We start from the raw sequence: 20,969 nt of genomic DNA on the forward strand, positions 1-20,969 counted from the left end.
TTAATCTAGCATATACAAGAATTGCCTCTTAACCTTAACTCAGTTTGGCCAGCATTTATTAAGTAATTACTCTCTGTAAGGTAATGTTCTAGGCACTGGACAAAGATGAGCATCAAAAGGCATAGCTATGCAAACTGAGTAAATACAATATAATTTGAGGAGGAAAAAGCTCTAACAAGCTAGAAAGGTGGGGTAAATTTGGTATAATAAGAAAAGCATGGACTCTGTAGTTAGAAGACCTGGTTTTAAATCCCACCTCTGACACAGACTACCTCACACTTCCTAGCTGTATGACCTTGGGCAAGTAACTCTTTCCCTAAACCTCAGTTTCCTCTTTTTAACATGACTGGGTTGAACTGGATGCCTCTGAGGTCCTTTAAGCTCTAGATGCAGGATCCTTTAGAAAGATATTGCCCTAAAGCATAAAGGACTGGATAAGCAGAGGGGTGGTTGAAGAGAAGGGCATATGGAAATACTAGGAAATGACAGTTAAAAAGGGCCTGACACGGGCAGGGCTTCACCTACTAGACCTTGTTCTGGTTCCCTGGTGACCCCACCCTCACAACTTTATTTCTGCTGATGGTGTCAATGACTTAGCTGGTGCCAAACTTCCCTTTAGTTCCTCTTTCTCTTTCTGCTCCCACATTCTAAGAGTAGCCAAATGCTGCCAATTCTGCCTCCATGGTATCCATCAGAGTAGGCCATTCTTACCACTCACACAGTAATGACCCTAGTCAACCACCATGTTCATCATATTTCCCCTGAAGAGTTAACCTCTTAAATGGTCACCCTTTCTCCAGGTTCCTTCTCTCTATGCCACCTATCACTTAGCTGCCAAAATAATCAATCTCATGCACAACACTAAATTTCTACTCAAAAGTCTTCAATGGCTCCCCACTGTCTTTCCTTCTTTCCTTTCTTTTTTCTTTCAAAATCGAGGTTATATGACTTGCCTAGGGTCACACTGCTAGAAAGTGTCTGAGGTGCCCCATCTGCTATACCACCTAGTTAGCCCCACATGATCTTTTCAAATCCTGCTACAAACTGGCTCCAATCAACGATGCTAGTCTTCATTGATGGACTATCCTCCAGCCTATACTGCCAAGGTCTCTATCATGCCACAGATTTGACGTATGCTCTTCCTTAGTCTGTATTTTAGAAACACGTTTTTTTCCCTTTAAAAGTTCGTGTAGTTTTTCCTGATTCTTCTTCTACCTACCCCCTTTATGCAACAAAAGTGAGACTTCCTCCTGGACTATTCCAGGCCACTAGTCCGCTTCTTGTTCCCTTATTCATATTTGTGCCTTGTGTTACAGGTATTTGTCAACATGCCTCATTTTATCCTAGCGACTCTAAGTCATCTACCACAAACATTGCAGACAGGGAAGACCACTTGCATTTCTTGGTTTCAAAGACTGCTCTGGTCAAAAAAGGCACAGGTCTTTGAGTCAGAGGCCTCTGAATTCCAAAGGTAGCAGTGATCTGCTGCCTGGAGCACATGCAAAAGTTCTCTACTGTCATATGACCTGCCAAAGCTCTGTTGGCAGAACTCTCAAGAACCCAAAGCCACCCACACAGCCCAATAAACACTGGAGTCAGACTTGGTGGAGGTGAAAGTGGGACAGGAGAATCGCTTGATCCCAGATCCTGTGTCTTGTACCCATGTCATTCATCACAGGGCACCCCTGCCTAGGAAGAAGGGCCCAAAGATAGATTTTCCTTCCAGGTAAAATTAAGTCAGATTTACTCCTGTAGTTTCCAGATCTTTCTATGACTTCACAGTGGGTACAGGGTGGGGTACACAGACAAACCAAATAGCAAATCCTTCTGTTCTAACACGTGTACCTAGCAGGAGGAACAGGATCCTCTTGGTATGCCACATCCAACCATCTGACAAACAAGATGGTGGGTATCACTTCTGTTCCAATAGTATGAATTCCATTCTATTACCCACATCTACTAGGAGGAAGAGGAGTCCCCTGATGTACCACATCCTACCAGCTGACAAAGAAAATGGGCATCACTCCTATTCCAACAAAGCAAATTCAAAAGCTTCAAAAGCTTTCCTCTTTCTGTTCCATGTCACAATCATTTCTGGACATTTTCTCTTCCTTGAACCTTCCTCTGTAACAAGGAAAAACCAGTTAAGCAAACCAAGTCAGGAGAGCAACCACACTGACTATGCAATGCTGCATACACATCTTTGCTAAGAGAAAGGATGTGTTTCTACAGTCATTCTCTGGAATGAAAATTGGTTTTTTCAGTTGCTCAGGGTTCATCTTCCTTTACATTACTATATATGCCATGTCCATTATACCAGTTTCTGCTTATTTTACTCTGCATAAATTTCTAGAAATCTTCTGTTTTAATTTTTTTTTTATATTTGTTGTTTCTTGAGGAGCAGCATGGTGGAATGGATAGAGAGTTGGGCCCAGAGTAGGGAATAGTTGAGTTCAAGTCCTGTCTCTGACATCTATTGGTGGTATGACCCAAGGAAAGTCACTTAACTTCTCAATGTTCTAGGCAAGGGGTGAGCAAACTACAAGCCAATGGTCAAATCCAGTCATGAACTAAGAATGGTTTTTACATTTTTAAATAAAATAAATTTTAATTTTTAAATGCAATAAATGTAAAAACCATTCTTAGCTCCAATGCAAAAACTGGTGACAAGTCATAGTTTGCTGGCCTTGCTCTAAGGTAACTAAGAAGAAGTTACAGGAAAGGTACCAACCTTCATTGGTAGAGGTAATTTCAAGTTGAAATCATAGATCCAGCCCCTATCCCATATCAGCCAATCAATAAACATTTATTTAACCAGGCCCTGTGCTAACTGCTGGGAATACAAAGAAAGGGGAAAAAACAGTTCTGCCCTCAAGGAGCCCAGAGTTGAATCAGAGAAACAACATACAAACAAAAAGGCAACTAGGTGGCCCTGCAGTGGATAGAGCACCAAACCTAGAGTTAGGAAGACTCATCTTCCTGAATTCATATCCAGCCTCAGACACTGACTAGCTGTGTGACCCTGGGCAAGTCACTTCACCCTGTTTTGTCTCAGTTTCCTCACTGTAAAATGAACTAGAGAAAGAAATGGCAAATAACTCTGGTATCTTTCTCCCAAAAAAACCTAAATGGGAAAATGAAGAGTCAGACATGACTGAAATGCCTGAACAACATACCAATAACATAGAAAAAAAATACTTTGGGGATAGACTCAGAGGGAAAGTACTAATGTGAAAGGGGACTGGGCAATACTTCCTGCAGATGGGATTTTAGCTGGGACTTGAAAGAATCCAGGGAAGGCAGGAGGCAGAGATAAGGAGGGCGAGCATTACGGTATGGACAGCAGCCAAAGAAAATGCCTGCAATAGGGAGGTGGGAGTGTCCTGTGCAGCAAAGAGGCCAGTGTCACTAGATCCCAGAGTACATTAATGATGAGATCTAAGAAATCTGGCAAAGTAAGGACAGGGGGAAAGTGGTTATGAAGGGCTTCAGATGCAAATAAAGGATTTGATAATGATCCTGGATATGACAGACTCACTGGAGTTCCTTACAGAGGGAGGGGACAGTGACATGCTCAGATCTACATTTTAAGGGAGACTATATTCTGGAAAAACAGGCCAAATAGCATTCTCTGATTTGCAGTCATAGGTCACAATTTGTACAGCAGATACCTAAGCTTAACATGAATGATCACCAATGTGATTTGCAGTTTTAAGCTTTCAAAACAGCTAACGAGCTAAAGCCTGGGACTTACTGATCTAGAATAGGACCAGAGGAAGACCTAGGACCCAAAGAACCTCTGACCTGGCTGTCAGTTCAGTTCTACTGAAGTCAAGAGAGGAATAAGCTTTTTAAGCCCCTTACGCTTCCTAGTATGGGCACTTGATGTCCTGGGCCTTTAGTCAGCAGACCCTGAGAATCTCAAGCCTGGAATGGCAGGCATCTCAGGGCATCGCAGTTGGATGCAAGTGAGAACCCTGGGGGAGCTCTCTCAGGCAAACTAGGCCGGACGGGGGGGGGGGGGAGCCTGAAAAGCCACCTCCTCTCCTGTTCCCCACTAGGAGAGCCTAGCATGGAGAATGCTGCCTGTCAAGCCCAACATATCTATTTCCTGTATCATCTGGGCCCAGGGCCAAGAAGACAAGCCAGGTCTTGCTTAACTCAGATGAGATCTTGGTTAGCCAAGGCCAGGGACTATAGGGGGTTACAGAACTATTTAATGAGCAAAGGGGAAATGAGTCAGTGGGGTATGCCAGAATTAAAGGCACCAATCTAACTGTGTCAAGATCTTTCTTCTTTTTTCAATAAGTTTTATCTGCACAGTTCATTTGGCAGGGAAAACTAATAAGGCTACAAAACCTGATTTCTTGGAAGGAGATTTATAAAAACCTCCCTATTTTAATAAAAATCAAGTCAGTAAGAGGGACCATATAAAATGAATTCAAAGTACCCTAATCATTGTTGAATCTACTAAAGATTGGCTTCTTTTAATTCTTCTTCCATGATCAATTTAAATAGCAGGATTATTTTTTTCCCTAAAAAGATCAAAAAGGGAAAACTATCAAGTATGAAGAAGAATTGCTCTCCTATGAAGTGATCGGGCAAACTGGAAGGGAGAACAGAAGGCAGAAACAACTGTCTCTGCCCACAAAAGCTTTAGGGCAAAGAGGCGACTGAATGGCTGCCATAGAGGGCGGGCCCATATCCACCTGTCTATGTCCTTAAAAGTTTCTGAACCACTGCCAGTTGTTCTGGTTGGTTTCAGGTGCCCTGCATGAATCCTTGAATACTAACTGGCAATTTGACAAAATATTGCCATTTAGAGTTAAAAAGTATAGGGAACAGGAAAGTCCCTGGAGCATGGAATTTCTTTCCATCCATTTAAAAACATCTCTAGGAGTATAGTGGCAGAAAATAAGAGAGGCTCTTAGAATTGACCCCCTGCCCAAACATCACAGGCCAGGGAGGTAGGGGTGTCATTCCATGCCTCTTGAGGATCCTGCCTCCTTGAGTACTTGACAAGGAGGATGAAAGAGGGGGAAAATCTAAAACAAAGCCAAGAACAAAGGCCTGCAGTGAGTATACTCTAAAAAAGCAATGCACCTGAATATGGGTACGTAGGAGAATGGAAGAGTTAGACCTCTGACCAAATTACTGCAGAATTTCCTCCTGGAAAGGTTTGGCTATAAGGGAAGGGGAAGAAGGAAAGTAAAAGTCATCAAGAAAATGGCTAAGTCCTGATGACTGGATAGACACAAAAACAGTGGTTGGGTAAGACATTGAATTCATCCTTTTGGGGGGGGGGGGCGCAAAATTAATCTCAACCATCTCTGATTTTTACTTTCCTTATTCTGTTTACCTAGGTCTTAGGGTTACTAGTTAGCCCTTTGGGCACAACTTATAGGAAGTTTAAGAAAAAAGGTCAAGGGAAAGTCATCATAGCCAGGGACAACAAAGACAACAAAGACACTGGATGTCCCAAGAGAAACGGGTCCTCCCCGGAGACAAGATGCTGGGCATTTCTTCCATGGCATATAGCTGGCGGGCATCAAGGTAAGTCTCTGGAAATACAATCATCCTTGCTGGGGTTACTGGAAGAAGGCAGCTTTGTGTTCTCTGAAAAGGACCCTTTGGGATTTCTATCTACCCTGCTCCATTTTGGGCTTGGCTTCAGATCTGCTATTCAGGGACAGGACATGGACCTCAGCTTCAGAGATGTTCTGGATCCTTTCACACTTTCAGTCTTGGGGAGTTTGCCAGAACCATCAAGATGTTCTCTTCCAGATGGAGAATATCACAAAACCAACTAGATGATTTCAATTACATTAAATTAAAAAGCTTTTGCACAGACAAAACCACCATAACCAAGATCAAAAGAAATGTAGTAAACTGGGAAAAAATCTTTACAACTAATGATTCTGACAAAGGACTCATTTCTAAAATATACGGAGAACTGAGTCATATTTTTTAAAACAAAAAAGCATTCCCCAATTAACAAAAGGTCAAAGGACATGCAAAGGCAATTTACAGATGAGGACATCAAAGCAATTCATAGACATATGAAAAATTGCTCTAAATCATTACTTATTAGAGAAATGCAAATTAAAGCTTCTCTGAGGTACCACCTCACCCCTCTCAGACTGGCCAATATGACCAGAAAGGATAATGATCATTGTTGGAAGGGTTGTGGGAAATCTGGGACACTATTACACTGTTGGTGGAGCTGTGAACTCATCAAACCTTTCTGGAGATAAATTTGGAACTACGCCCAAAGGGCAACAAAAATGAGCATATCCTTTGATCCAGCAATACCACTACTGGGTCTATACCCTGAAGAGATGATGAAAAAGGGTAAAATCATCACTTGTACAAAAATATTTATAGCAGCCCTGTTTGTGGTGGCAAAGAATTAGAAATGAAGTAAATGTCCTTCAATTGGGTAATGGCTTAGCAAACTGTGGTCTATGTATGTCATGGAACACTATTGTTCTATTAGAACCCAGGAGGGATGGGAATTCAGGGAAGCCTGGAGGGATCTGCACGAACTGATGCTGAGTGAGATGAGCAGAACCAGAAAAACACTGTACACCCTAACAGCAACATGGGGGAAATGATCAACTTTGATGGACTCGCTCATTCCATCAGTGCAACAATCAGGGACAATTTGGGGCTCTCTGCAATGGAGTATACTATCTGTATCCAGATAACGAACAGTGGAGTTTGAACAAAGTTCAAGGACTATTCCCTTTAATTTAGGAAAAAAACCTGCTATCTTATTGTCTGATCTTGCTATCTCTTATACTTTATGTTTCTTCCCTAAGGATATGATTTCTCTCTCATCACACTCAATTTGGATCAATGTACAACATGGAAACAAAGTAAAGACTGACAGATTGCTTTCCATGGGGGGGAGGGGTTGGGGGGGAGGGAAGTAAGATGGGGAAAAATTGTAAAACTCAAATAATATCTTTAATAAAAAAAATTAAATTTAAAAAATTTTTTAAAAGAATTAACATCAAAAAAAAGATGTTCTCTTCCAGTTCTCCCAAGGCTTCCCTGGAGAAAATCAGCCCCGGTTCTTGAAAGCTGGGTTTCCTATGTAAATCTACATTCACCACCCTGATCATGGTCTTAAATATTTCTTCACTGAAAAATAACCTGGATAGAGATGCAGAATTCCTGATAAGAGTAACACATTTACGCAGAATTTTCCACATACCAACCTTGGATGGCAAGGAATGCAAGAATTATTAATCCCATTAGAAGGATTGCAAAACTGACTGTCTGGGAGGTACTAAGACTTGACCCCATAGTCAGGGAAGTGTCTCAAGTGGGATTGGAAACCAGGACTCCTGATCTGAGGCCACAGTAGCAACTGCATCTCCCCTGTGTCCCTCCATTGCCTCTCCTCTATGACTCAGTTTTGTCCTCCAGGTCCCCTAAATGAAGAGGTTCCCAAGGCTCTGTCCTTAGCTCTCCTCCCCTTCTCCATGGCAATCTCATGCTCTTCCAGGCTCGTTGATGTTTAAGCTTAGAAGAACCTTCCAGATCATACAGTCTCACTTCTTCATTTTACAGACAAGGAAACTGAAGTGCAGGTCACTAGATCATATATTTGGAGATGAAAGGGACCTTTGACATTGTGTAGCCTCACTCCCTCATTTTACAGGGGGAGGAAACTGAGGAAGAGGGTGAAATCTAGGAATAATCATAGATTTAAAACTGAAAAGAATCTCAGAGATTATCTGGTTAAATCTAACCAGAAAAAAAATTTACAAAAAAGGAAACTCAAACCCAATGGGAGGGTTTTGCTTAACATCACACATAGTTTCACAGATTTAGAGCTAGAACAGACCAAGCCCATCCAGTCTAACCCTGTCATTTATAGTCGAGAAATATGAGGCCCAAAGAGGTTGGGACTTGTACAAAGTCATAACAGTTAAGAATTGACAAAGGTGAGATTTCAACCTATGCTGCCTCTCCTCTTTGCTGCTGTACAATCGAGGCCACAAGGGTGTGTTTACAAGGTTGATTTCCCAGAGAAAGTACTATGTACAAATAGCACAGCAGATAGAGCACTGGGTGTGAAGTTTGTGAATAGACATTATAGGAAGAATGATCAACAATGATCATTATCCTTTCTGGTCATATTGGCCAGTCTGAGAGGGGTGAGGTGGTACCTCAGAGAAGCTTTCATTTGCATTTCTCTAATAATTAATGATTTAGAGCAATTTTTCATATGTCTATGGATTGCTTTGATGTCCTCATCTGTAAATTGCCTTTGCATATCCTTTGACCTCTTTGCTGCTGTACAATCGAGGCCACAAGGGTGTGTTTACAAGGTTGATTTCCCAGAGAAAGTACTATGTACTATGTACAAATAGCACAGCAGCTGAGTTGAAATCCTGCCTCAGATGCTTACTGTGCAACCCTAGGCAAATCACTAAACTTTCTGTGTCTCAGTTGACTTACGTGTAAAATAGGGATAATAATCTATTTGCCAAGGTCACTCTGAAGAGAAAATGAGATAGCATTTACGAAATGCTTTGCCCATCTTAAAGCACTATATAAGTGCAAAGATCAGTTAAGTAGTGCTACAGTAGATAGAACACTGGACCTGGAATCGAGGAAGACTCATTTTCCTGAGTTCAAATCTAGTCTCAGCCACTTCCGAGCTGTGTAATCCTGGGCAGGTCACTTCACCCTGTTTGCCTCAATTTCCTCATCTGTCCAGTGAGCTGGAGAAAGCAATGCCAAGAAAAGCTCAAATGGGGTCATGAAGAGTCAGACATCACTAAAACCACTAAACAACAGGCCCATTCCCCTCAAAATTCCCTTAGATAATCCCTTACAGTTTAGACCTCCTCATTTCCCAATATCTGTTGCTCCACCCCTTCACGCCCACTTTTCCAGGCCCTAGAGCCAGAAACCTCAGGACCCCTTGCACCTTTGTCCTGGTCCACAGCAAGTCTAGTTGGTTCTCCCTGCATGTCTCATCCCTAAGACTCTCATCACTTCTTGTTTAGATTGCGGCAACAGATCTCCAATTGTTCTTCCCTCTGCAGTCTCTTTCCTATTATAGGACTAAATTGGACAGCCAAGGAAGAGGGCAAAGAGTGATGGTGGTAGTGTCAGAAGATCCGACATTTGTTAACTTTGGTAACGCAAAGTCTCTTCTCCCTGGAGGTCCCTTCCAGCTCTAGAGTGAGGATTCTATGATTGACTTTGAGCAAGTCCCTTCCCCTCCCTGGGACTCAAGTTTCTTTCTCTGTGAAATGAACTGAAGAAGGAAGTGGCAAATCACTCTAGTATCAGTGTCAAGAAAACCGCCCTAAAGAGGTCATAAAAAATCAGGCATACTGAAATGACCAGAGGGCTCCTGAGTGGTCTTGGGTAACTCACTTTCCCACCATGAGCCTCCTAGGGTTATACTAGATGACCTCTGAGTTCCCTTCCAAGCCCAAGGTCTTTGTCTCTTTGGCACTACATTACTTCATTGAAATGCCATCTAAACTTCAAAGTACACTTCTGATGGTCTGACTTCTGTGAAGCCCTTCCTGAGCCCCCACCTCATCCTGGGCCATCTTCAGTCATCCTAAGCTCTGTCTTGCCACTGAATTCCAATGACTCTGGAGGAGAGAGTGAGGCTTGTGACTGCACAGCCCTGCCTCACTAAAATTCTAATTCACAAGACATCACTCTCCTGACGTCATTGATCCTCTTGGAGAATGAAGGATGAACAACAACAACAAATCCTGAAGCTCCCAGGTACATCTCTTCCTCACCTGTTATCCCCTGCTAATGGTGCTTGTGTCCCTCTGATGGCACTTAACATATATGACCTCATATATGGTAGTTATTTGTGCAACTGCATGTTGTTTCCTTGTCATCTCTTCTTCCTCATAGATGTTCCCTGGAAACAGCGATGTGTCTCATTTCACCGTTTCCTCTTCCTATTGTACTTATTTGGGGGATTTTGTCATAGCAGATACTCAGTCAATATTTGCTGACTTCAATTCAATGAAAATCAATTCAGCAAACATTTATTCAGCTGTTATTCATGTTCTTCCCAGTTGGAATACTCATCTCACCCAACTTCTACCCACTCCCTTCTGGCTTCATTTTAGTGATAAGGAGATTGTTAGCTCAGAGAGAAGGCACACAGAAGCAAAGGCTCCTGGAAATTAAACTGGAAGGGTCCTTAGAAATTACCCAGTCCAGGGGGCAGCTAGGTGGCGTAATGGATAAAGCACTGGCCTTGGAGTCAGGAGGACCTGGGTTCAAATCTGATCTCAGATACTTAATAATTACCTAGCTGTGTAGCCTTGGGCAAGCCACTTAACCACATTTGCCTTGCAAAAACCTAAAAAAAAGGAAAAAAAGAAATTACCCAGTCCAATTCTTTTGACAGACGAGTAAGCTGAGGTTCAAAGCACAGAAGGAGTTTGTCCTAGGTTGCACACAAGACCCTAGAGCTAGAGCTAGAAGAAACCTCAGAAGTCAGCTAGTCCAACCCCCTTATTTTAAAGAGGAGGAAATTGAGGCCCCAGGAAAAGTAACTTGTTTGAGGTCAAATAAGGAGTGTCTGAGGCAGGATTTGGACTCAGTGCTTCTAGAGTTCAAGTGAAGTCCTTTTGCCCACTACACTTTAGATGGTGGGTTCCCCGTCCTTGGAGGTTTTCAAGCAGAGACTGGCTCCCCAACTGTCATACATGTTGTAATAGAGAAATCCCTTTGGGATTTTTTTAATAAGTTAGTCTTGGCCACAGAGTTCCCTTCCAGTACTTTTTCTTTGAAATTTTATTTATTTTATTCTGAGCATAAGAAATAAAGCAAGCACTTCCATAACATGGTAGAATGGAGGACAAAAAAGATGATTGCACATGAAACCACAAATCTGTATGTGTGACTTGTTATTCCTTCAAAATCCTTATTAGTGTGTGGTCATAAGAATGTGATTCTAAAGGATTGGTCTAGGAAAAAGGCAAGGGGGAGGGCAGCTAGGTAGTTCAGTAGATAGAACACCAGCCCTGGGCTCAGGAGTCCCTGAGTTCAAATCCAGCCTCAGACACATAATAATTACCTAGCTGTGTGACCTTTGGCAAGTCACTTAACCCCACTGCCTTGCAAAAACTAGAAAAAAGGTAATGGAGGAGGATGGGGTGTCCACAGGGGTGAACCCAGTACTATAGCAGATTCCTTTGGGCTTACAGAAAATAATTCAGTATGCATAGGTATTGTTCTTACAATCAAACTGTTGTAGTTTGTCCTTCATTCACAAAGAAGACCATGTCATCAGGGAGGTGATATCTGACAAGTAAGTGATTTGGATTTGGGGGGGGGGGGTCACCAGCCTCACTTTCCCCTCCAGAGTCATCTGGGTCCAGTGGTCAGATATGAATCAGGATGATCCTGGATGCAAATCAGTCAAGGTTAAATGACTTGCCCAAGGCCACACAGTTAGTAAGGCCAAATCTGAACTCAAGCCCTCCTGACTCCAGGGTTGGTGCTCATTGCACTGACCACCAGTTGAGTATGTGTAACTGGGACAATGAACTCCTCTGTCCCATCTAATTTCATTTATTATATCTTGAAATAAAGCTCTCGAAAACCAGGCTTTGATGAGGATTCAAATGGAGCTATTTGACTATGCCTTGAACCCAGATCATTCTAGCTCTCACTGATAGGGCAATAATAGGTCTTAGCCTAAGCCTCACTTGGTCACTGTTTGGGTTTTGAAGGCTTAGATTGAGTGTAAACAGCAATTATTTCTGTTCTGTCCAGAAACCCTGAGGGTTTCAATCTTCCCAGATTGATTTTCTTTTCTTTGCTTTTTTTTCCTTCTTTTGAGTCTGAAAACTAGGCCATCTTTTGCCTGATTTCTTACCTAGCCTTAAATCACTGAATCAATGAATGGGGGTTTCCTCAGACAAACTCAGACCTAGACAAGATCTTAGCTTAAAAAGACCAAGGTGTTCCATTGCATTTGGTGTCAACATCAGTGCTTCTGACCTAAGTCCTGCCACTAGACTCAGCTGACTCTGGAGGAAAGAGTGATAATGACTCTGCCTCGTTTGCAAGTCAAGACATCCCCTCCATGTCATTGGTCCTTTTCCAGCTCAAAGAAGGAACAAGGAACAACAAACAAAAACAAGGGTTGGTTTTTTTTCAGGGAGAGATTGGATTAAATATTCCTCAAGTTCCTTAAACCCTAAAATTCTTTTTGGGGGGGGGATGATTCTGGCATTTTTAAGATTTCTCTGAATTCTACCATGGTATCACCTTTCTTTCTTCTTGTTAAAAGGCACATCTTAAAAACAATACAAAAGTCTTCAAAGTAATGCTTCTTAAAACTAACAACTATCCTCAGTGAACTAAGGTCAAAATCAAAGGCACTTATCAGTCTTTCCCAAGGCAACATCTGCAGGCCTCCTAAAAAGTCTTGCCAGGATATTTCCCTTCCCCAGGGAATCTGCCTTTTCTAGAAGAAAGAAGCTAAAAGTTGGAAACAGACCAAGGATGTGAACACATTCCTGGCTCCATCACTCCTCCTCCAGTGGCCTTTGACTGACTTGAACCTCAAAAATCCTAAGAAGTGTCTCAAGTCAAGGCCTTCAAAGTAATGCACTCATAAGCTTACCTGAAGATGACCACAACACCTGGACAGGGAGGACAGGCAAGGAGGAAGATCTGGAATGGAAAACAAATGGTCTTGAATTAAAACAGGTACAAGAAAATCAAGGTGATTAAAATCAGAATAGAAACAAGTTAGCCTGAAAGCATCTGTACAGGAAGTCTCTGTTAAAAATCTCATATCTATGGGGCGGCTAGGTGGCATAGTGGATAAAGCACCAGCCTTGGAGTCAGGAGTACCTGGGTTCAAATCCGGTCTCAGACACTTAATAATTACCTAGCTGTGTGGCCTTGGGCAAGCCACTTAACCCCATTTGCCTTGCAAAAAAAAAAATCTCATATCCAAAACATAGCACAAGCCACTCATTCTCAGTGAATAAATGGTCAGAGGATAGGAACAGTTAACTCTCAAAGGAAAGAAATCCAACTCTTCAACAGTCATTTGAAAAAAAATACTTCAAATCACAAATGATGAGAGAGATACAAATTAAAACAATCATACCTTTCAGATCATGAAAGGAAATGAAAAATGTTGGTGGAGTAGTGGGAGGACAAGACACTAATGCCCTGATGATGGCATTGTGAAATAGTCTTGGGAAGTAACTTGAAATGATGCCCTAAAGTCACTAAATTGTGTTTATACTGATCCAGAAATGCCATTACAGGGTTAATAGACTAAAGAGATAAAAAATTTAAACAAAGGGACTCAGTTTGTACCAAAATATTCACGGCAGCTCTTTTGTTGTAGCAAAGAACTGAAATCAGAGAGCTGTCAATCAAATGGGAAATGGCTGAAAAGACTGGAACGTATGAATGTCATTGGATATTACTATATCCTAAGAACTGATGAAAAGGGCAGATTCAGAAAAACTTGGGAAGACTTGCTGAACTGATGCATAGTGAAGTGAACAGAACTAGAAGAACACTGGATGGATTGGCTACAATATTGTGGAAGAGAACCATGGAGGAGTTCTGAATTCTGATTAATGCAATGACCAAACACATTTCCAGAAGACTGAAGTCGAGACCAGCTTCTCACCACTTAGAAGAGATGACTGTCTACAAAGTATAGAGTGAGAAATATATTTGTAGAGACATCCAATGTGTTGACTTTTTTCTTTTCTTTCTTTTTTTTTTTGCTTGATTAAAGACATTCATGACAGGGGAAGGGCTTTGATTTGTGACTTTGTGAGTGGTGACATCAATACAGAACAAAGAAGATAAGAAAGTTAATGAGACATTTTGCTTGTTTTTTTTTTTTTTTTTGCAAAGCAATGGGGTTAAGTAACTTGCTCAAGATCACAAAGCTAAGTAAGTATTAAGTGTCTGAGATCACATTTGAACTCAGGTCCTCCTAACTCCAGGGCTGGTGCTCTATCTACTGTGTCATCTAGCTGTCCCTTAAAAATCATTTAAAAAGAAAAAAAGAATTTAAATATTATTATTGAAAGAATAGGTGGCTTAACCTGGAATGATCTGCATAAACTGATGCTGAGCGAGATGAGCAGAACCAGAAGAACATTGTATATCCTAATGGCAACATGGGGTTGATGATCTTTTTTTTTCTTTTTTTCCTTTTTTTTCTTTTTTTAGTTTTTGCAAGGCAAATGGGGTTAAGTGGTTTGCCCAAGGCCACACAGCTATGTAATTGAGCATCTGAGGCCAGATTTGAACTCAGGCACTCCTGACTCCAGGGCAGGTGCTCTATCCACTGTCCCACCTAGCAGCCCCTCCACTGCACCACCTAGCTGCCCCAATGATCAATCTTAATGGACTTGCTCATTCCATCAATGCAACAATCAGGTACAATTTGGGGGTATCTGTGATTGAGAATACCATCTGTATCCGGAGAATGAATTGTGGAGTTTGAACAAAGACCAAAGACTATTACCTTTAATTTAAAAAAAAAAGTTATCGTATTATGTAATTTTGCTCTCTCTTATACTTTATTTTTTTTCCTTAAGGATATGATTTCTCTCTCATCACATTCAACTTAGATCAATGTATACTGTGGAAACAGAAGAGCTAAAAGGTTGAACACCCATGTAGGGGTTCTTGTAGGATCATAGCATTTGGAAGGGGATTGACTTCTGTGGGGAGTGGGGGGAGGGAAGCTAGATTGGGGGAAAATTGTAAAATTCAAAATAAATAAATAATTTTTTAAAAAAAGAAAGAATATATGGCTTAATAAGCTTGGAGAAATTGTCTTGGGCCGTCTCAACATTAGGGCAAGACAAGATGTTTCTGTGTAATTAGAAAAGAATACGGATTGCATGCAGCATCACATCCACTCCTGGGGAAGTAGTAGAAGGTAGGAGAGGTGAGATTGGAGTTCTAAAAAATCCCTCAGTCTCTCCTCTTCATCTGCTTATTTACTTGGTCCTTAACCGCCTAGATAAATTTTTCCTATCAGGAGTCAAGATGACTTATCTCCCGAGTTCAAATCCAGTCTCTGACATTTCCTAGCTATGTGACCCTGGGCAGGTCACTTTACCCTCTTTGGCTCAGTTTTCTCATCTGTAAAGTGAACTAGAGAAGGAAATGACAAACCATTCCGATATCTTTGCTAAGAAAAACCCAAATTGAGGCCATGAAGAGTTAGAAACAACTGAAAAAAATGGCTGAACAATAACATCGCTACTGCAGACCTAATGTTGCAGATACCAGGGTGTTCTGGTATATGGCATGCCAGAATTAGGGTTAGGAGGACTTGAGTTCAAATCCTATCTTAGACAGCCTTATTAGCTGTGTAACTGAATGAGATAGGAAACAAAGTTCTTTATGAACCTCAGAGCATTGTAGAAATGTTGCTGTTGCTATCTCTGAGTAGAAGGCCTGGGCTTTGGATATATCCTGGCAAGATCCAGGAGCTATTGGACACAGATACTAGTGACTAAGGCTCTGACTGAGCTGCTGGAGGTCACAGAAACTCAGCAGGACTGAGGCCTAGGAATGGCTTTTTAATCCCTTTGTATATACATTAAACTATAGTGTGTAACAGAAAAGTTCTTGAGGAAAAATCCTTTGAAATCAGTCTACTGTCCCAACAGACTGGGGCTGGATATTCTTGTCTGTGGATCATGTTGTGCTGACTGTATCAGAAGATGACAAGGCCTCCTCAATGAGATCCACAAGCACCCAGGGGAGAAGGGCAGAGTCACTGATACAAGCAAAGGCGGCAGGGATGCAGTTGGTTGAGCAGTCTACTTGTTAGTCCATCAGATCTGAAACAGGGCCCAGAGAGGAATAATGAACTAGGCCCAGTACTGAATAAGAAGGAAAGAAGAATTTATTTAGCATAAGCACTATACAAATGGCATCTCATTTGAGCCTCACAACAACACTGTTTTGTAGTTAGAGAAACTAGGGCAAATAGAGGTTTAGTGACTTGCCTTTGATCACACAGTCAGTAAGTATCTGAGACTGGATTTGAACTCAGGTCTTCCTGGGACACTTTAGGCTATCTCCCGAAAGGAAGCCTGAATTAAATCATTAAATCAAAGTTGAGGGTATCCCAAAGGGCAAAAGGGAGGTGCATTGTAAATGTAAGTGCATCAACATTGAGAAGTTACATGCCATAATCAACATTTGAGAGATATGGATGAGGGGGTGGGAGACAGTTCAGGCCTATAATTTTATTGGTATATGAAATTCCATTGATGAAAAATACTCTTATAATACAAAGAATAGTATAGGGGACGAGTACTGCTTCTGAAGTCTGATGACTGGGTTCAAATCTTGTCTGTTACTTACAAACTGTGAGACCTTGAGCAAGTCATCTAACTGCTCTGGCCCCAATTTCCTCCTCTGTAAAATAAGGAGACTGAAGTAGCTGGTCCCTGAGAGCCCTTCCAGCTCTAGAGTTCTGACTCTGTAAGTAACCTTGGGCAAGTCACTTTTTCTTCCTGGGCCAAAGTTTCTTCCTCGATAAAATGAGAGGGTTTCTGAGTCCCCTTCCAAATGCAATGATCCTACAGGAACCCCTACAAGGGCGTTCAACCTTTTAGCTCTTCTGGGCTGCATCACCCAACAAAAACTTGTCAAGGGTCACATATAGAATTTAAAATTTATTTATGACTATCAAGTAATCCATATTACCAATGAGTACAATAATAATATGTAATAATGTTGCATGCATGAGTCTTGAGGGCCTCATGTGCCAGTTGCAGACATGAGCTAAGAGAACTGACTAATACAATGCATAAAGTGATAGGCGTAACAGGAAGAAAGAGCCAAGTTCAGGCCTTTACGAGGTATGTTATTTAAGCTCTCTCAGCCTCCATTTCCTAATTTATAGGATTATGAAGATCAAATGAGGTAATAGATAGAAACTGGAGGGTACTTTGCAAGCTGGAGGATACTATAAACATTAGTTTTTATTATCATTATAAACAAATTCAAATCTGAGTTGCTTAGAGCTCTAAAAAGTTAAGTCACTCAACCAGTCTGAGTTGAAGGCAGGACTAGAAAACCTCAGGTCTTGCTAATTCTGAGACCAGCTCTCTATCTACTTTGCAAGCTACTTTGGTAGCATAAAAAGCATACTTCTAGGATATGTCAATCATTCCAGGATAAGGATCAGTCATCCAGCAAAAGCAAGGGAGATATAACCATCATGAAAAGTAATTTGGAATTATGTCAACAAAGCATGACTATCCTTTGATCCAGAGATTTTACAGCTAGGCATATGCCCAAAGAGGCAACTGACAAAAAAAAGTAAGCGCTCATGACACTGAAATATTTATAACAGCACTTTTTGTGGCAGCAAAGAATTGGAAACAAAGTGATAGATGCCCATCGATTGGAAAATGGCTAAACAGATTGTGGACTGTCAAAGGAAGATGACTGTATTATAAGAAATGATGGGGGCAGCTAGGTGGTACAGTAGATAGAGCACTGGCCCTGGAGTCAGGAGGACCTGAGTTCAAATCCGACCTCAGACACTTAATAATTACCTAGCTGTGTGACCTTGGGCAAGTCACTTAACCCCATAAAAATGATGAATTGATAAATACAGACAAACCTGTAAAGAGCTACATTAATTGAGATGCAGAATGAAAACAGTAGATCTAAGAAAACATTTAGCAACAATGACTGCAACAATGGGAATGGGAAAGGACTACCACAGCAAATCAACTGAAATTGAAGATTGTCAAATTATAAAGAATAAACTTGGGGCAGCTAGGTGGCGTAGTGGATAAAGCACAGGCCTTGGAGTCAGGAGTACCTGGGTTCAAATCCGGTCTCACTTAATAATTACCTAGCTGTGTGGCCTTGGGCAAGCCATTTAACCCCATTTGCCTTGCGAAAACCTAAAAAAAAAAAAGAATAAACTTGACCCCAAAAGGAATAATATAAGAAAACATCCCCTCTCTGCTTCTTTGCAGAGGTGGGGGGTCCATAGGTGTGGGACATCACATATAATGCTGGATTTTTCCCCCCATTTATTGATCATTTCTTGCTTATTATGGATACAAATGTAAAGCCTATATCAGATTGCCTTCCCTTGGGGGGGGGAGGAGGTAGGGAAGGGAAGGAGGGAGATAAAAAATTGTAAAACTCAAAACCTTGCAAAAAAAATGATTGGTAGAAACTACCATCATATGCAATTGGGAAACAAATAAAATACTTATATAATAATAATAAAAAAAATAACTGGAAGAGAACCAGAGAAAGGGAACCTGAATGGAAGGTGTTTGTGGGTGTTAACATGGGACAAAAGACCAGAAGCTAGTAGTGTAATCCTGAACAAGTCACTTCTTCACTCAGTTTCCTCATTTGTAAAATGAGGGGTTCAGACCCAATGCTGCCTCCCAGATCCAAGTGCAGGATCCTGTGATCTTAGATCAAAGATCAAGTGGACAGTCTGGAACAGAACAAGCTCACAACAGATATCTACTAAATAAATGAATGAATTCAACAAACCTTTACTTAATGATCATTGTTGAACTCCATTAATGCTATTAATGCTCATTAATGCTATCTCTTCCCCCTAAATTATTTACTTCTTTGGACCTCTTTTCCCCACCCAAAACTATGAAGTTCCTTAAGGTATGGAGACATAATCAGGAGTTGAATCCTGACTTCAGAAACTCACTAGTTGTATGACCTTGGACAAGAGATTTACCCACTACCTACAGTTTCCTCATCTGCAAAATGGAAGGGAATGGGAAGGAGAGAAAGAAATCGACTGTAAAGAATACTACCATTAAGGGCAAGGATATATGCCCTCTAATGCAAAATACCAGTCTTCTTACTGTCTAATACATTGCTCCCAGGTCACTATTTCCCTATAGTCCTTGTTTCTCTTTATTAGAATGTAAGCTCCTTTGGCGTGGGAGCAGTATTATTTACTTTATTTGTGGCTGCCAATGCTTAGTATTGTCTGTGGTACACTGTAAGTGGGGTCAGTTAGGTGGCAACATAGTGCATAGAATGTTGGGCCTAAAGTCAGAAAGGCCTGAGTTCAAATCTAGCCTCAGACAATGACAAGCTGTGTGACCATGGGCAAGTCACTTCACCCTGTTTGCCTCAGTTTTCTCATCTATAAAATGAACTGGAGAAGAAAATGGCAAGCCACTCCAGTATCTCTGCCAAGAAAACCCCAAATGGGGTCACGAAGAGTTGGACAAAACTGAAACGACCGAAGAACATCGATACCACGAATGCCTTTTCTTTCAGTCCTGTCCAACACTTCACGACCCCATGAATAATAGCACGACCTCCTCAGTTGCCGTGTCTTTCCACAAATTATCTTGATTTATTTTTTAACTATATTGTATTTTTATATATGCCGTCTCCTGAATGTAAGCTATCTGGGGGCAAGGATTGTTTTATTTTTATCTTTTATTCCAGCACCTATTATAGTATTTGGCACATAAGAAGAGAAAGAGTGGACTTGTCATTTCATTTGTACAAGGAGCTACTTGAAAAACTTCTTCTATTAATGGGGTGAGGAACCAAGATCTTCCTGGCTACAAGGCCCATCCTTTATTCCCTATGCCATCCAGCTCTAACACAGAGTAGGTGCATGGGGAGGTGGGATAGGTAGGTGGCATTGCAGCGGATAAAGTATTGGTCCTGGAATCAGGAGAATCTGAATTCAAATACAGTTTCAGACACTAGTTATGTGACCTGGACAGGTCACTTCATCCAATGCCTGCAAAAAAAAAAAAAAATGAAAGTAAAGATGACTGGGGGGCAGGTGGAGTCATATACTTAAAGGCTTCAGAGTTAAGTGCTTTGTAAAACACCCAGGTCACACAGTCTGTGCTTGGACTTAGTAAACACCTCTGAGGTGATAACTAGACAATTCTGGAAATGTGAGTTCCAAAAAATACACATCCAAGTATCTTCTACTTTTCTACAAGATTCCGGAAAGATTTCTCTGAAGCCTCACAACTGTCTGAAAACACTGCCACAGGCCAGAGACAGAGTCCTTTGATAGAAGAAAGGTTCTCTCTCTTGTTTATTGGCCTCAGCAGTGGACCTACATCCTCTTTTCCAATCATCATTGTCACTGAGACTATGAGCACACTTGCCCAAGGCTACCCTGTAGGAGCTTGAAAGCAGTTACTTCATCTCTCTAAAGCCTCACTGGACAGGCGGCAGCACACAGAGCTAGCCTCAAAGTCACTATTTTTAAAAAGTCTTCCTTGGTCCAGTCTGCTGACAAAAGACTAAGAAGTCTGTAACCAAGACAACGGGAAAGAGGCCCAAGAGAGGGACCTTCTGTGATGAGAAACCAAAGGGAACATGAGTCTGACAGATGCCTTACCCAGAAAGAAGAAAAACTCCATAAGGAGGGAAAGCAAGGCAAGACAAGGCAAGGGAAAAGAAGGAAAGGAAAGGAGCAGAATAATTTCCATTATGCTCATTCAAAATATTCCACATGCTATACCTCCAAAAGTGCATCCTCAGGGAATTTCTCCAGGCTTAAAGTCACTTAGAATTCTTATTCCCAAACAAAATAAAGGATTAAGCATCTGACTGTATCTTACCACATCCAATTATGCCAATAAAACTACAAGACAAAATTTCTGCTTTGGAAGATACCACAGATCTTTTTTTGCTCCAGGCCCTCTTTGGATTTGACTGAAATAAGAACCAAGAATTGAGAGAAGGAAGAAAACAATCAATGATTATGGTATTTTTAAGAAATATTCTTCCATATCTGGGCTCCAACCTTAGGGCTCAGGGTCTTGCTCTACACCAGACACATCCGAGGAGGATAAAGCAGTGGGGGTGGGTGGGGAAACCTTGTGTTTGGAATTAGAGGCCTTAGGTTTCAATCCTACCTGTATGACTAAGTAAGATACATCCCCTCTGTGGGCTTC

The 20,969-nt window shown here is 41.4% G+C and overlaps 1 protein-coding gene across 3 annotated transcripts in view; it reads right to left on the reverse strand.

Annotated features, from left to right (window-relative positions):
• Positions 1 to 20,969, reverse strand: part of TMEM164 (transmembrane protein 164) — a 146,921-nt gene that overhangs the window by 45,615 nt on the left and 80,337 nt on the right. For all 3 annotated transcript variants that reach the window (XM_074204884.1, XM_074204885.1, XM_074204886.1), the window contains exon 2: positions 12,641 to 12,690. In XM_074204884.1, the coding sequence (XP_074060985.1) occupies positions 12,641 to 12,690 (50 nt within the window). The remainder of the gene's footprint in view (positions 1 to 12,640; positions 12,691 to 20,969) is intronic.

This window comes from Macrotis lagotis, chromosome X, assembly GCF_037893015.1.
Source record: "Macrotis lagotis isolate mMagLag1 chromosome X, bilby.v1.9.chrom.fasta, whole genome shotgun sequence".
Taxonomy (NCBI): Eukaryota; Metazoa; Chordata; class Mammalia; order Peramelemorphia; family Peramelidae; genus Macrotis; species Macrotis lagotis.